Source organism: Diplotaxodon limnothrissa, linkage group LG6 (genome assembly GCF_057381915.1).
Source record: "Diplotaxodon limnothrissa isolate DT_005_m linkage group LG6, D_limnothrissa_male_GT1.1, whole genome shotgun sequence".
Classification (NCBI taxonomy): domain Eukaryota; kingdom Metazoa; phylum Chordata; class Actinopteri; order Cichliformes; family Cichlidae; genus Diplotaxodon; species Diplotaxodon limnothrissa.
In genome coordinates, this window is record NC_140601.1 from 26,236,137 (window position 1) to 26,252,538 (window position 16,402).

The 16,402-nt window shown below is 38.8% G+C and overlaps 3 protein-coding genes across 4 annotated transcripts; 2 read left to right on the top strand and 1 right to left on the bottom strand.

Annotated features, from left to right (window-relative positions):
* The first annotated feature begins 912 nt into the window (after nt 1-912).
* On the top strand, nt 913-5,299 carry LOC146630667 (uncharacterized). The gene is made up of 6 exons (XM_085354888.1): nt 913-1,081; nt 3,404-3,549; nt 3,638-3,693; nt 3,872-3,982; nt 4,757-4,855; nt 5,028-5,299. The coding sequence occupies exons 1-6, from the start codon at nt 965-967 to the stop codon at nt 5,195-5,197; spliced, it is 699 nt and encodes a 232-aa protein (XP_085211014.1). The 5' UTR covers nt 913-964; the 3' UTR covers nt 5,198-5,299.
* A 503-nt stretch (nt 5,300-5,802) lies between these two features.
* On the bottom strand, nt 5,803-13,414 carry chic2 (cysteine-rich hydrophobic domain 2). 2 transcript variants are annotated; one of them, XM_085354891.1, is made up of 6 exons: nt 13,121-13,414; nt 11,887-11,941; nt 11,499-11,654; nt 11,297-11,353; nt 11,158-11,217; nt 5,803-8,788 (listed from the first exon to the last, which is right to left on the bottom strand). In XM_085354891.1, exons 1-6 carry the CDS (start codon nt 13,252-13,254, stop codon nt 8,738-8,740), a joined length of 513 nt encoding a protein of 170 aa, XP_085211017.1. In that variant the 5' UTR covers nt 13,255-13,414; the 3' UTR covers nt 5,803-8,737. The 2 variants fall into 2 exon arrangements, with proteins under 2 accessions (XP_085211017.1, XP_085211016.1); XM_085354890.1 differs by lacking the exon at nt 5,803-8,788 and having other exon boundaries at nt 10,585-11,217.
* A 1,166-nt stretch (nt 13,415-14,580) lies between these two features.
* On the top strand, nt 14,581-15,790 carry rhbdd2 (rhomboid domain containing 2). Its single transcript, XM_085354883.1, has one exon. It carries the CDS (start codon nt 14,774-14,776, stop codon nt 15,788-15,790), a length of 1,017 nt encoding a protein of 338 aa, XP_085211009.1. The 5' UTR covers nt 14,581-14,773.
* Nucleotides 15,791-16,402: the final 612 nt, after the last annotated feature.

The following is a 16,402-nucleotide window of genomic DNA, read 5'->3' on the forward strand; positions in this document are numbered from 1 at the left end:
CTACCACACATTTGGACTGATTTGTGACCACTGTTTGGGAGGGATGGTTATATTGTGTATCTGGAATGAATTTTAGGTCTCTACGTCCATCCCATGGGGAATGGGAGCAGTAACAAAGGTGTTGCGTTTATATTTTTGTTGAGTGTAGCTTGCCACCACCAGTGTGTGAATGTGTGTGGGAATGGGTGGATGACTGGATGTGTAAAGCGCTTTAGGGTCCTTAGGGACTAGTAAAGCGCTATACAAATATAGGCCATTACTAATAAACACACACACAAAGTAACTCCACCAGAGTGCCTATTTCAGGTCACTTTTGCCGGTGCAAGCCCGGGTAAAGGAGCAGGGTTGGAATTGTGACATTAAAAAACAATAATTGCTAAAAGAAATTTAATTTATAGTTCTAAATAAATTCTAAATGCATTTAAGATGGTTTTTTTTTTTTTACTCACTTTATGTGTCTTCCACGATGTTATTTCTCTCTCCAACAACTTAGGTTACAATTACATTAGCATGACCAATTATGCAAATTAGGCGATGACATCATTTAGCGACTTCTAGCGATTTTTAGGACAGCCAATAGCGATTTTCCTAACTGAGGAGCTGGCAACACTGGAGCACTCAAAGTGCTTTACACAACTTGTGCATTCACACCCGTTCATTCTCCGATGGATGCATCGGAGAGTAATTTGGGGTTAGTATCTTGCCCAAGGATATTTGGCATGCAGACTAGGGGAAGCCAGGAATCGAACCTCTAACCTTCCGATCAGTAGATGACCTGCTCTAACATTGTTGCAACACATTTAAATAACCCCCCTGACTGTACTGCCACAGAGTCAATATTTCTGTCAAGTACAATTACAACACATAAGTAAACAATTGAGCAATACTTCACCTAAACTGGGCTGAGTCTCGAATGTCCAGAACACACTTCAGAGTCTGAAGCCACACTATCAGCAGATGAGCCATGATGGAGTTTGTTCACGTTGCTGTAGCTGTGCTCGGTCTTCTGTCTCTTGGACACTCAGCTCCTGTGACAAGCTGTGAGAATCTAATCCAGCCTCTTGAAATCCACGGCAATCAGGTCAGACTCTCTCTTATCTCACCTTTCACTTATGACTTTCTGCACATATACGCTGAGTAAAATAAGTTTTGAACATGCCACCAAATTTACATGAAATTCACACCCGATGTGGATAACCACCCATCCAGTCCACACATACAAAGAAATCAAACCATTGATATCCATAAATTAAGCTGTGTTATAATAAGAGGAAAAGTATTGAATATATAGAAAGGAAGGTGCAAAAAGGCATGGAAAGTCATGACACCAGCTGAAATCTATCAGCAATTACAAAGCAACCCTGCCCCCTAGTGCAAATTAATGTTAGCTGGTTCTGTTCTAACTGATGGCCTATAAAAAGTTGTCTCATTACCAATGTGTCACACAAGAAACATCTCATGATGGATAAAACCAATCCATCAGAATTACTAAACTAGTAAGTAGCAAGTAAATAAATTTTAATTTATATAGTGAAACAGTGAAAAATTTAATTAAGAGCTCGTTTGTATAAAAATGTCTTCAGCTGCTTTTTAAAGGAGTCAGTGGAGTCTAGAGAGCGTAAAGACAACAGCAGGGACTTCCACAGCCTCTGTGCCAGTGCCTGAAAAGCCCGATCCCCATGTGTTTTAAACCTAGTACTTTTCAGATCCAACATAACCAGAACGGTTGTGTTGGATCTGAAGGTTCCAGTGAGCACTGTTGGGGCAGGAGAGAACATCATTTCACCATAAACTGGCCAGGACCAGCTGCTCCCCACCAGTTTTCAGACAGGGGAGTGAAAAGAATTATCAGAAGAGTTGTCAAAAGCAAAGGAGCACTTGCGAAGAGCTACAAAAAGACTTGGAATCAGCTCAACTGCTGTGGCCTGTATGCACGCTCACCATACAAGACTCCATTGCTGAAGAAAAAGCATGCTAAAGCACGTTTAAAGTTTGCTGAACAAAATTTAGACAAGAGATACTAGCAGAATATACTCTGGTCAGTAGAGATGTGATGGCTGCACTTACAGCCACACAGTGGTAATACCCACCATGTTAGTGTAGAGGCTTATAAGTAACATTGCAGTCACATTTCTTTCTTTAAATATAGGAATTTGTTTACAGGACAATAAATAACTGGTTTTGGTTTAGAGTTAATTTACATATCCACATAACACTGCATTCTAAAATAAGTGCACACATTTTAGTTTACACTGTTATGTATGATTAATTTTTTGTTTTCTGAGTTACCTTAGTTGCAGCTGTTCCAGTCCCTTGATTAAGGAGCCAAGAGGTGGAAAAGGGGCAGAGCGAGCTTTAAAGGAAGACTACAAATTGGTTCATGCCATAACTCAGGACCATGGGGGGGAATTGAAGTTCATTATGTTTGGTTTAGTTAGGTTTTGTGTGTTTTACCCCTTCTCCTGTTTTTGTGGGCTGATCAGCCACTATTTAAGTTTCCCCTTTGTCTCATTAAGTTAGGTCAGTTTGTTTGAGTTATCGGTTGTGTTGTCGACTTTGAGTAGAGTTTTGTTATTTTGACCTCTTTTATGGGCCCAAGATTTTGATTCTTTTTGCATGAGTTAACCAAATATGTTTTTTGGGTTAAATAAAAAATCATTTTTTTGGACTTTAACCTGTGCCTAAGTTTCCTTCACTGCTCGGTCTGTCACAAGAGACCAAAACTGAACTGATGCTATAATACATGCCATGTCTGGAGGTCAAAAGGCACTGCATATCACCCCAAAAACACTATACCAGCAGTGAAGTTTGGAGTTGGGAACATCAAAGTATGGGGCTGTTTTTCGTCATGTGGCACTGGAATGTTTCATATAAATGGAGGAAGATGAATAGAAAAATGTTCTGCTAGCATCTACCAGGATGTTGAAGATGAAATGAGGACGGACCTTTCAGCAAGACGATGATCCCAAACACAAAGCCAAAGAAGCTGCTAGAATGACCTGTCAATCTATAGATATAATAGAGTTTAGAGTTCATAGCAGGGCTCACAGAACGTTCAGAATCTGAAGACTGTTTGTGTAGAAGAATGAACCAAAATCACACCTGAGCGATGCCTGCGGCTAGGAGGCGTCTTGAAGTTGTCATTACCAACAAAAGCTTTTGCATGAAGTATTAAATACAATTTCAGTAAGCGTGTTCAATACTTTTTCCTTCTTTCATTTCTCATTCTTACACATAACATCTATGGTTTGATTTCTTTGCATGTGTGGACTGGCTGGATTGTTACTGACATTTGGTGAGAATTTTATGTCAATAGCACCTTTAGAAATGTATGTACTGAGAAATCTGGTGATGTTTTCAATATTTATTTTACCCCCTGTATATTATACACCATCTGTTTCAGCTGGTGGGAAAATGGACACAAATAGCAGAGAGCACAGGCATACCTGGATTCAAAATGCTGATGAAGATGCTTGTGGTGTCCGCCTGGATGAACACCACTGCTGCCACTGAGGCTAATACGTTCAATAATCTCTACATTAATAAAATGTAATAAAAATGATAAAGCCTTGCCTGAACTGATACTGTTTTCAAGTAATGTGAATTTAGAAATCTCTTTAATTTTATCTTCTAAAAGGATGGGCAAGTGTTTCACACTGAAAACCACCATGACTTTGGTTAACAACAGTTTGGGTGAGTATTAGTGAGGGAACAAACATTCGATGACCAGATTTAGACTTTGATTTAGACTTTGGACCTAGCATTGCCACAACACTTTTAGTATATATCGATTGGTGTGTATTTGCACACTGCACCCTTACCAATGCTAAAAGAATATGAAGCGTGGCCATCATCTGTCATCTGTCCACAGTGCACAATAACCAATCTTCTGCTGTCCTGCTGAATACTGGCTGCCCTGACTGCCTTGTTATCTTCGCAAATGACACCGTTGGAAGAACCACAAGCAAACTCAATCTCCTGAGTAAGAACAATGACACACTAAATAATGTAATGTCAAAGTACTTAAGTATTTTTTATGAGACGCCGGCCACTAATTTCCAAAATAAAACAATGACTAATAATTGAACAGTGGTTTCCACGGCTTAATAAACTGGAACACTGCCTTTAGAAATACCAGTTACAAATAACACTTGCCAGTTAAAGGCATATTTAGAAATGTTTCTTCTTTTTTTTAAAAAAGAAAAGAAAAGAATAAAACATCTAAAAACATGCAGTGCTGTGAGAATGTATTTGCACCCTTCCTGGTTTCTCTCTATTTTACATATTAGTCACACTTAGATATTTCAGATCATCAAATACAATTTTAGATTAGACAAAAATAACCCAAGCAAATAGAAAACACAGTTCTTAAAGGAATATTTCCTTTACATGGCACTGTGTGAAAAGGAAATTGTCCCTAAACCTAATAACTGGTTATCAAGAACTGAAATCAAGCATTTGCAATCATTAGCAATGAGTCTTTCACATCGCTGTGGAAGAATTTTTCAAAACTCTACTATGTAGAGTCCATTCAATACACCAGCACTGGATTGGATTTTCAAGCATGAACAGATTTTGAAAGCCATTCAGAGGTGGCCTTGCTCATGTGCTCATGGCCACAAATTCTCCTTCAATATCATGGTTCCTTCAATTGCAGCAAGTGGTCCAGGTCCTGAAATAGCAGCAGCAGTTGTTTCTTTGTGTTTTAATCTCTTTACTAACTTGGTGCCGTGCTAACACTTTTTCTGTCTCTCAGGTAGGAGAACTAAAGTGTCTGCTGCTGAGCTGGAAGAGTTTACAAAGCAGGCAGAGTGTCTGAACCTACAACCACCTGCTATCATGGATTCAGAAAAAGGTATAAACCTTTATATAATATGAAAACCTAGAAACTGCAGTTGAACTGAATGTTACTTCTTCAATCTAATATTATCTTTATACTCTTTATATTTTTGTAACCACCATGTTTGATAAGGTCATAGATTAATCAAATTTATGAATGAACTTTATTTACAAATGTCTTCTTGCAGGGTTTTGCCCAGATCCAGCGCTCAGCCCAGGAACAAAGACTATTGATCTGACCTTGAGCAGCACAACGCCCGATGATCTCAACCTATTTGAGAAGCTTTTCACTGAGAGTAGAATGAAGACCATTTTGGACATGGTCCAAACTAGTGTGGATCTATTCAAGGAAGACTGACATGGTCATAAATGTCACTAAGTGTTGATGAAGAAGCCATGTCTGTCAAGAGCATTACCACGAAAATTAAACATGCTAAAAACATATGAGTGGCTGTCATCTCTCTTCTAAAGCAATTTAGATTTAGCTTCACTGAACTGACATAAAAATGAAAATATTCATTTGCTTTCTGAATAAATGGCACCAAGACCATTTTAGACATGGTCCAAAGTAGTCTGGATCTATTCAAGGAAGACTGAAGTAGTCATAAATGTCACTAAGCCATTCTTCTCTGACCTCTGGTGTTAACACATTTTCTAAATCTAAAGCCTACTTGATCTCTTTGTCCGACCACTCTCTGTAAACCCTAGATCCATGCTATGTTAAATGTTACTCAAATCAACTGTCTTACCCATTCTGATGTTCCGATTTGAGCTTCAGCAGGTTATCTTGCGTCTTCATGCTTAAATAAACGGAGTTGCTGTCATTTGATTGGCTGATTAGAATGAAAGAGCAGGTGGACAGGTGTACCTTACAAAGATGCCTGTCAGCGCTTATTATCTAGCAAATAATAGCAGCCAAGGAAGCAGTTAATAAAAAAATGAGTTGAAGAGAAGAATGTCCATACCTTTGTTTAATTAAGTTTATTCCTTTACATACATCTGCTCATGAGTCATGTATATACATTTTCTGTCTCTCAGACACACACGCACACATACGACCACTCAAGATTATATAAAAAGGACTCATTTTTTGTGCAGGATTTCATCACAGTCAGATCTACATCGGAACATTTGCTTCTGCAAACATCATGCACACACACCACAAATATGCATACGGCCCTATGCCTCGCTTTACACAGAACAGTTCAAAGTATAGAAAAGTGACAGATGAACCGACAGGCAAACCAGCAGTAATCAAGTGAATTTGGGTCTTTTAACATAAAAAGGCTAAATCTGTTTTTTGTTGGTGCATGTGCTTCCTTCACTTTCTAAATAGAAAGACCACAGAAATGTTATAAAGGTTATTCTTTTTTTTCTCAGGGATATTTCCAAATCTTCAACTGCATCGTTTAGCAATTACTCAAAGTAACGTGTGACGCGTGTACTATATGCGACACCCTGGTGTAACAGTGAGATTTTGCTACATTTTGGGGCTTTTCAAAATCTAGTGCAATCCCCTGAGTGTGATCCATGCAATCACCAGACCTCAGTGAACAAAAACTAAGTGGCTTAGCTCAAATTCTTGACATACATAACCTCATAGTCTTCTTATGCTTTCACAAAGGTGTGTGGAGCAGGGAAAGACAATTATACAATCTACTCAAAAAGGCCTTCTTTCAGATTTCCATCTGTTCCTCTCTTTGTCAATGTCAAACATATGCAAGATATGTGATGTGCTTCACGTTGTGATCTGTGACATGAAACCATTTGTTGAAGTAACCATCATGAAGTAGGATTACAGGCTAAATAACTCACTCAGAAACAAGGCTTCATAATCAACATTTTATAACAAAGTGGACTTCTCTGGAGCTGAAAAATCCTGCTAACATCGAACTGCCACCGGCTGCAGCTCCTCATATGACCACCTGAGGCAGGCTCCTTTTAACCATGTTTGCGGCACTCAAACCTTTTTAGGTTGCTTTTAATGGATTTACGCGAAAAATAATAACTGCCTATTATTTAGCAGTTATTTCTGCTAAATATGGCCTATAAATGCCCCTTGCTTGTCAGGCTAGCTGATAACTATAGATGATATAAAAAATGGACATGGCTCCAAGACCTGAAAAAAAAAATGAAGCCAATGTGGAAGAGCCAATACTTGCACTCAGTTGTGATTAAAAACAAAAACAAAAAAAGAGTTCAGGTTCTATAGAAGTCTTTGGAAAAACTGCAATCAAATTAGACACACTTTACTACTGTACGGAGTGCATTTTGTTACTTCCCTTTGAGGTCTGTTACTGGTGTTCACTAACTTCTGCTGGAAAGAGCGGCATGTTTACATATTAGCAGACTGTGGAGAGTCTGAGCTTTTTTTCTGAAAACAACTGGTTCAAACTGGAAGACAAAAACGCCTCATAGAACAGAGTAGGGCTGAAAACTTCTTTACACATATTAGACCTGCTTCATTTCCTTGTTGATTGTTTGAGTTTCCCCATACTATATTGAACGCCCAAATCCTGCTTCATGACACAGATCACTTGTACCACATAACACCTCACAAGGTGAACTCTTATTCTTTATGCTCATCTCGAGTAAGTTTACATCTAAAACAGAATATCTGCCTTGTACACATCCACATCCTCTAGACACGAGTAAGCCAAGGTCAGCAGATAATCAACACCTTTACTTGGCCTCTCTTATGTACAAAGCGATTGTGTGCTTTAGTCACGACACAAGACCCCAGAGAGAAATAAAACAACCAAGGCATTCCTTTGCAGTTACACAAAAGATGCTTATTTCATCAATGCACGCTCACATTTATAAATTACTTAAACTAAAAGATTGAAGTATTTTTTTCCATTACCAAAGAAGAGTATCCTGTTTGATTTGTCCAATTTCGGTTATTTTTTTTGCTTATGTTTGACACACATAAAAGTTTTGCAAGCATTGTCCGTCTTTTCTTTCAACAAAACAGAAAACAAACCTTCAAATAATAAAAACAAAGAAGAAGAAGAAGAAAAAAAAAAAGCTTTTCTTTAACACCGGTGGCCGTCTCTTCAAGAGTCAGCCCACCACCTGGACACATGTTTAAAACAAACTGATCCACGTAGCCTGTGTAGCATAAAGACCCATTCATACAGTACAGTCAAAGTGTGTGATTGTCACTGGGTTAGGTTGATGCACAGTGAAGTGACGTGAAAAGAGGCCAGAGGATGCCTGGTATTTGAATAGTGACATTGAGTTCAGCTGTTTTTGCCACTGGCCCAACATGTTCCCGCAGGACCCCCACGTTCCGCTACAGCGTCGATTTGGATGAAGGCTCTTTTGAAGTTCAGTGTTGCGTTGCTTCCTCTGCCTTTAACAAATCGAAAGCACCAAACCAACTATTACAAATGCACTGGCGTGTACTTTTTGCAGGTGAAGTTGGTGGTGTAACATATGAAAGTGTTTTATTGATTGATATATTTTTTAATCATGGTCTGTCTGTGCCATGTGCTTCGGTTAGGAAACATAAAAATGACAAATTTCCAGTCGTGGCTCCCAGAACTCAATTTGAGAGTCTAGTCTCCAGGTATAGTTCCAAAGATCAAGAAAATTGTCCACGGCTGGTTCTCCCCTCACATCCCATAGGCTGATATAGGTTTGCCCAGCTGGCCAAGGTTCAATGGTGATGTCACCCCCCCCCCAAAAAAAAAAAAAAAAGTATGGGGCTGCTGGATTTGTAAACAAGGCTGTAGATATGTTATAGGGAATGGATCCAAGAGAAAACAGGGAGAATAAATGTCAACATAAATGCTGGAGTATTTAAGGAACTGTAATAATTTGGGAACTTTACAGCCATCATGATTCTGTGACAGCGGCAGGCAGCAGAAGAAGTTTCAGATCAGCTGTAGTCAGGCTAGTCTGGTCTGAAGATCGGGACCTTAGGTAGGAATTCTATTAGGATTACCTGCAGGGAATAGAACAAAAGGCTCTCAGTAGTGAGTCAGGGATGTTTCAACAAGATTTAAGTCTTAAGATTTAGGCTGTGCTGAGCCGACCCGAGTAGGTATTGATGGAAAAAAAACTCACTTCACTTGGAGAGGTTTGGCCACAGCGTTTATATCAAAACAGCCACCATCTCACATCTAACTGGGTCACAGATGCAAACCTGTGCAAGCCTATTTGTTTACTTCTGAGTGCCAACTTAACTAAGCAGATCGTGCTAAAGTTACTTTTTCTGAAATACAAAAAAACCCCCAAAAAACAAGCAGGCTGCCCGTGGCTATACGCAAAACTAGGGCTGCTCAATTAATCGAATTTTAATCACGATTACGATCTGGGCTTTCAACGATCATTAAAAATGACGGAGCCGATTATTAGCCCCTCCCTCATTTATCCGCGACACCTTAAAGGCCGGTCCGTGAAAATATTGTCGGGCATAAACCGGTCCGTGGCGCAAAAAAGGTTGGAGACCGCTGATTAAGAGGACCCGAGGGAAGCTCGGAAAGCTAAGCAGAAGTTATTTGGAGAGGAGAGTGACTGCCGTTGGTTGAAAAGAGAGGTTAAAAACAACTTCAGTGGTGTTGCACACTATTTTATATTATTTTTTAAAGTCATTGTTAACCCTTTAAAGCCGGTCAGAGCAGCACGCTCCGTTTTGTGTAACTATTTTTAAATCCCTGTAGAACCGGAACCGTGTAAGCTAGCGCAATAACCCGGAGGAGTTGTACTTACATCTGATGCCATCAGCTTGTCCTCGGTCACGGTTTCCTTCCACATAAAGCTTTGCAAAAACTGCATAAAAAGTGGTTGCAGGAACAAAAACATAATATTCCAGAAACAGCTTTGCCAATCCGATCAGCTGTTCGTAACACTTCCCACAGTGAAACAGACGTCAGCGCGAACTATCACATGTCTGCCATTTCCTGCCCGAAACCGGAAGTGATGTCATTTTCGCGGAAATTGTAGTTTTTTACTTGTAGGCCTTAAAAGCCTATACTGGTCATGTTTGACTTTTCTGAATAGTTTCTGAGATGCTTAGAACTCGAATTGCACTGCTGGAAATAGTTTATTTTGATGCACATGCTGTTTTCTTTGCAAATTTGCATCATAGGATTGTTTTTTCGTTTTTCCTGCAGTATATAAAAATTGGTGTATCTCCAAAATAAAACTATGAAGACACTCAAAATAAATTTCCTGTTGTTGTAAAGTATTTTTTGCAACTTTTTTGTATTTAAAGTTTTGAGGGATAAGCCTCTTAAATTTCTCCAAGCAGAAATATATGTAAAAAAAACAAAAACTATTTTCAATTTTTTTTGTAGTTTATTGCACTTTTTTGCAATTAATGTAGTTACTATGGACTTAATGCATACATATTATTAAAATATGGGCTATAATAGTTGTATAGCAACTTGAAATGCTCCCACAAATGGCACTACAACATGTAAAAAAATAATATAAGCTCTGGCGGACTTGGTTCTATAGTAGGTCTTAAAGGGTTAAATAAATATCGTCAAATAATCGAGATCTCAATTTCAGTGAAAATAATCGTGATTATCATTTTTGCCTACGCAAAACTATGAAAAAGAGGAACTGGCTGATGGATAAATGGCTATTGTGTTACCATTATGAGGAAGCCAGATATATTAACAGATAACAACCACAGAATATTACATTTTGTGTATCTTTACAAGAATCAATATGCTGCGTTTATATTTAGAGGAGCATGTCAGCCTCTTCTAAACACAATTAAACTGGCACAGAATCAGATGAAGTAGCTGAAAGCTGGCTGGATAAACAACATCTGTATATAAAAGCCCAGACACCATGACACAAAATTGCTAATGTTAGTAATAAGAAACGCTAATACTAGTAGGTTAAACTAATTTGTAATATTTTGTTAATGCACAACAAAAGACAAGGTGGTACACAACCACTAGCCAGGGCTGTGGATTGCAGGAGCCCCATTTACTCGACAACTAAATATACTCAATTAAAAAGTTGTTGTTTTTTTTCTACCCCTTTCTTTTGGACTGAGCAACAATGCGCTACACTAATCGATCAAAGACACGCAAGCATACACTGCAGATACAATAACTGCCTAACATCTGCGCTCAAAAAGGTTGGAGATATGATACTTTTCCATGGTGCAGCGATAAACCTGTAACTACATGAACAACCACAAACCAACCCTCGGCACAATTTATCATCTGAAATAGTACCTCTTGAGTTAAAATCAGCAGCTTTTTAACGCAATCTGGTAGTGGGTGTAACACCTAGTATACTTTCTTTAACTGTACTGGGATAATTGCACCACTGAAAAGAGCTAATACTTACATATTCCATCATGTTGTTGGTTTCACACTTCCTTTTGCTTAGTCTCCAATGCAAACACAACTACACAGAAACAGTGATTATAGAAGATTAGATAAGTTTCATCAACCCACACATTTCAAATGATGCCTTCATTGCTTACCTTGTGGTAAAGTCTGCTGTTTTCCCACTCCAAAAGTTTCTCTATAGATCTTCTTGTCTGGAAAAAGATATTAGATGATACTGTTGTGAAAAAACGGCCTCATATCAACTTAGGGCACAACATTTTTTGTTGTGTTCACTGTGATGCTGCAACAAATGCGTAACATTTTCAAACTGTGGGACGAAGTGAATGGGCATCTCACCCTTTTGCTGAGGCAGATGACGGGCCACAAACTGAAGCCCAGTGTGCAACAGCAGCAAAGACAACCACACAGAAGCCACCGCACATTCACCGGGAGCGTCTTTCTTAGGCAGCTGTTCACACGATTGATACTGGCTTTGAATTCCTCTGGTGCCACCTAAGGGAAGCACACAGTATTACTTTTATTATTAAAAGTATGTATATTCACACTTTTAGCACCATTAAATGTGGATCAAATATCTGTATTTCGTACAAAAAAAAAAAAAAAAAAAAAAAAAAAAAAAAAAAAAAAAAAGAGGAAAGAAATTAATTTAAATGACGCACTACATGTTGATTCTGATCTAAATCCCACGGTCATGGTTTGCTTTCAATAAAAACAACACACTCACCTTTCCTGTAAGTGCTGAAGGAAATTCTGACTCGAATTTGTTACTGAGTCCAAACCTGAAAGTAGGTAAAAAATTACATTTTTACTTACAACATTAAAGATGAAACTGTATCAGACATGAACCACTATTAGAGATTTAATATACTTTTAGTGCAGAAATTAAAAATCACATCACAACATCTTTCTGAGACCCACAGCAAAGAGAAGCTATTTACTTTATCAGAACAAAAATAATTATTTTATAATTCATCTAAAACATTCAAAGATAATGTATAATACACAGTTCAAACATCCCATACATCTGTGTACTATCACACAGACCTGCTTATTTAGCTTCTGTCACTGTTAATTTTGAATTACACAAACAAATCTAATGTTCAACGCAAAGAGCAGCGTAGTGTAAAACACTGTGAGAATGAATGTGAGGCACTGTTAAATTAAAGAAACAGTACCAGTAGGTTAAACTCCCCAAAACAGTAAGGACACAGATTTATGTTTGGAGGTAACTCAACTGTAAGCTCATTTCCACCCAACTAAACTGGACATTTAAAAAAAACCCCCAACTTTTAAATCCACAAATGTAAATTGTAAATGTAAATTGGCTGAAATACGGAGGTATATTTATCCATTCAAGGCACAAAACTTTAACAAACTGCAACCTTTATCCCTTTCCCGTCTTTATTCTTAGTATTTGTACGCTTGATACTCTTCCTTTTTTTTTTTTTTTTGAAGAGACAAGGTAAGATAAGCGGAAAAAACAAGTTAAGCGTATACTTGTTTGGAAAAAAGCTCTACTCTCAGTACAGTCAACTACTTAAGAATACAATTTCTTTACTCAAGATATGGTAGGTTATTACTAGCTTTAATTGTGAGAATACCTATTTACGGACACAGTACTGTCTTGTGTTGTAATGATCGGTATAAACAGCTCTGAAAGTCTGTACTTAACTTCAGAAAAATGAAACCAGTGATGGGAACACGTTGTCACAACTTGACAATAGCTACAATAAAGAAATCTCAAGAAAGGTCAAATTTATCTGAAGCTAGACCCGATCATTCACTTCTCGGTTAGTTAGCTTGATGCTAAGTTAGAAGCTAACTAGCTAGGCTAAGCCAGACAGCGGCAGCTAACGCAGCTAGCCACCGGTTACCCACGGAAAGCTGTGTTAGCCGCCGCATTTTACAGTAACGTTAAACTGTTTTGTAGACCCCCGTGAGCTCTGTCAGTTCCTTACACAGTTACGTGACCGGACCCTCGCACCACTACCGGGTCCGGAGCGTACTTAAGGAGCTGTTCTTCCGCGGCCCTGTCCTCGTCCTCCTCTTCCTCCTCCTCCTCTTCGTAGATCTCATCAAAGTCCTCCATCATCGCACGACTCGGCCTCGCGCTTCCCGGGACAGACACCGGGAGAGACACGATGCCGACAAACAGCGAAACCTTAAAGAGAAATAGGACAAAAAGTATCGGGGAAGACGGCCACAAAAATATCGAGCAGTCCCGGAGACGATACAGTTTCACATCGTTCTGAGATCTCTGAAACAAAACATCAACATCCGCCGCAGTAACCGTACGACACCGGAAGAGGGACAGACTTCTTTTCAGACTTTTTTTTTTAACAAGCCGATTCACAAAACAAGGCTTTGGTGTCGCGTGTAATTCTTATATGTACTGTTTGTTAAATAAAATAAAATAAAATATGATAGCAATCCATTTTGTTTGGATGCACTTTTCATAGAGGTGTAATTGAGGAATGGACAGATGTACAGAAAAACACCAAGAACAGCACAATTCACAGTTAAACAACGAAGGCCACTATATGAAATAACAATATATAAAATATGTAAAACTAATTCGAGAAATATTTGTAAACAAGTATTCAATTACAGCTCTCTGCAATGTACTAACCCAGGAAGATGGATATCTGTAAAAATCCCAGGTCATTCCACAGATAGATGTTTTTGAAGGCATCTATCTGTGGAATGACATTTACTGCTGTCTAGTGATACTGATATTCCACAGCACATTTTATTTAAAAAATCAGAGTTATCACAATTTGACGCACTGATGCGTGTGAGAGGTTCAAATGGCAAAAAATATTTGTCTCATTTGCTCAGTAAAACAAAGGGAGAACTGAAGTATTGCATTAAGTTTCCTTCATGCTCTTTGAGCTGAGTTATTATTATTTATAGTTTTCATAATTATTGACTGTAGCATTTAATCACTGGCAGTTTTATGTCATTTTAAAAACCTTTATAAACTATTGAGCTTTTCAGTCGGTGTTTCACAGTCTAATATGGTGTCTTGATGCATACTCAATCTCCCAACTATTTAGGAGTCTTGCATGTTGTTATATGAAGATTATTCAAGTATCTTAAACTTGTACAAATACTTGTGGTAAAGAAAAAAGTGCATCTCTTCACTTTGAGCAGAAGGCGCAGAGGTGTGAATGATAGCTAGAGGATGGGCAGTTAAAAGCGGAAGCTGAGCAAAGTCTTTTTCAAAATATGACTTGAATGTCGTTGGTTAAATCTTAGAACATACATGTTTTTACTAAAATAAATTAGAGGGAAACTTATTTTGAAAGTTTTACCGAGAAGTTTTCTTATTACCCATGCTAGCCGCCCTGATTCATACCTAGCTAGATGTTTGTACAGTAAGTTAATTTGGTGTGCTTTTTATCGATATATTGCATCACAGACTGCACGCCATTTCTATCCATCAAAAAGGAAACATCCTGAGAAAGTCACAGAAGCCTTCGGCTCGAAACATCCCGGAAATGGCACTTCTTCCTCTTTAGGAAGTGAAGACATCGATGAAGCAGTTCGGCAAGTCTTGCTCAACTTCTATTTAGCTCATTAATCGTGGATATCCTGAGTTGGATGATAAAATGCCTCTCACTGAGCATATTAAGATGATCTGCAAAATTATCAAAGATATTGTTCCAGCTTTCACCAGCGGGATTGTCACAGTGAGCATCATATCGTGTGTTTTATTTGCAATCCAAACATGTTTGAGCTTAAAACAAGGCATCTTCAGCATCGGCGCAAGTGTTTTTCAAAACGGACACCTATACTGCATCCTGATGTTTCCCTTTTACCACCGAACCTTTGCTCAGCTTCTTCTGAACATCACAACTTTGGTGTTTCTCAGCGGGAGCTTGGAGAAAGGTGTGGGGACGGTCCGTTTCCTCTTTCTGTTCCTCCTGCTGTCCTCGATCATAGGCTTGTTTTACAGCTTCATGGATCTCCTGCAGGAGGACGGCTTCCAGGGTCACACCGAGGGGTTGGTTCCCGTCACTCTTGCCTCTGTGGCTATAACTACCATGCACACAAAGATGACTAAAGCCTTTCTATGTGGAGTGAGTTTTCCCACTATGGCCCTTCCTTGGGTGTTCCTTGTCATCACCACTGCTCTGGTCCCTCACTGTGTGCTGCCCTGTAATGTGATTGCCATCCTGGTTGGGGTGATGTACGGTAAAGGATGGGTCTCTTTTCTGGACATGTCTGAGGCAAAGGCTGGAGTTCTGGAGAAGTTGTTGCCTTTCAGGCTGTTCAGGACCGTCAGCGGTGAGATGTTCATCCCAGCTTCCTCCGAGGACAGGAAGAAGACCTTGCTTCCACAGATCAATCCCACACCTGGGTCTTACCCAGTGCAAGCTTATGCTCCATTACCCACTGCCAACACTGCTGCCATGACTTATGAAGGCTGGCCACACCAGGCGAGTCCCACACCACCTCTTAGTCTTCATGGACATGTTGCAGGACACAGCTCTGGACACTTTTCACCACAGAGTTTCGACCACAGCTGCAACCACAGTCACAGCCATGGCCACGGTCACAGTCATGGTCATAGCCATGGTCATAGCCATGGCCATAAGAGCGGAGGATCACTGTTACAAGAGTAGATATTTTCAGATGAGTTTGCCTTGGCAAGGATCCACTTATGAAGGCTTATCCTATATAAAAGCTACTCAGTTTTTATCATCTATAAGATCCTGCAGCATCTCAGCACTGATTGTTTCTGCCTGCTTGTATAATTAATTGTAGTTTTTTTTTTTTTTTGAAAGTTCAAATATTTCTGGTGACTTGTCATTTTTAAAAATTCCAATTTTCTATATTTTTATTCCTACTAATTAAAAATTAAATAAAAACCTTCTAATCTCTTTCTTACAAATTGGAAACCAGAATTGATGCACAGAAGTAACAATACAGACCATGCAGTTAATACAGACCCTAATAGGGCTGTATTAACTGCATGGTCAACCCATAAGAAAAATGACAATCAAGTATAACTAATAACCAGTGTGCAGTGTTGTTGGAGCAGTCATGTTTTCCCAGTATTTCTTAAAATATTCCAATCTTTTTATGGTAGTATTAAAAAACTTATTTTATTAGACCACCAAATTCAACTATTTATGTTCCTGGTAAGAAATGCATGTAAATAATTGCAACTTGGCATCAAGAAAGCAATAATGTGCTTTACCAGTTTTTGTAAAAGTACATCTGAAAATTCATGG

What these genes read in the sequence shown, in the direction of transcription:
- chic2 (XM_085354890.1), bottom strand. Translation starts at nt 13,254, where the DNA reads ATGATGGAGGACTTTGATGAGATCTACGAAGAGGAGGAGGAGGAAGAG. An exon ending in GGGTCCGGTCACGTAACTGT is followed by an intron (nt 11,942 to 13,120) that starts GTAAGGAACTGA and finishes ACCTACTTTCAG; the next exon opens with GTTTGGACTCAGTAACAAAT. An exon ending in ACAGCAGACTTTACCACAAG is followed by an intron (nt 11,218 to 11,296) that starts GTAAGCAATGAA and finishes GTTTCTGTGTAG; the next exon opens with TTGTGTTTGCATTGGAGACT.
- LOC146630667 (XM_085354888.1), top strand. Translation starts at nt 965, where the DNA reads ATGATGGAGTTTGTTCACGTTGCTGTAGCTGTGCTCGGTCTTCTGTCT. An exon ending in AATCTCTACATTAATAAAAT is followed by an intron (nt 3,550 to 3,637) that starts GTAATAAAAATG and finishes ATCTTCTAAAAG; the next exon opens with GATGGGCAAGTGTTTCACAC. An exon ending in TTTGGTTAACAACAGTTTGG is followed by an intron (nt 3,694 to 3,871) that starts GTGAGTATTAGT and finishes ATCTGTCCACAG; the next exon opens with TGCACAATAACCAATCTTCT.
- rhbdd2 (XM_085354883.1), top strand. Translation starts at nt 14,774, where the DNA reads ATGCCTCTCACTGAGCATATTAAGATGATCTGCAAAATTATCAAAGAT.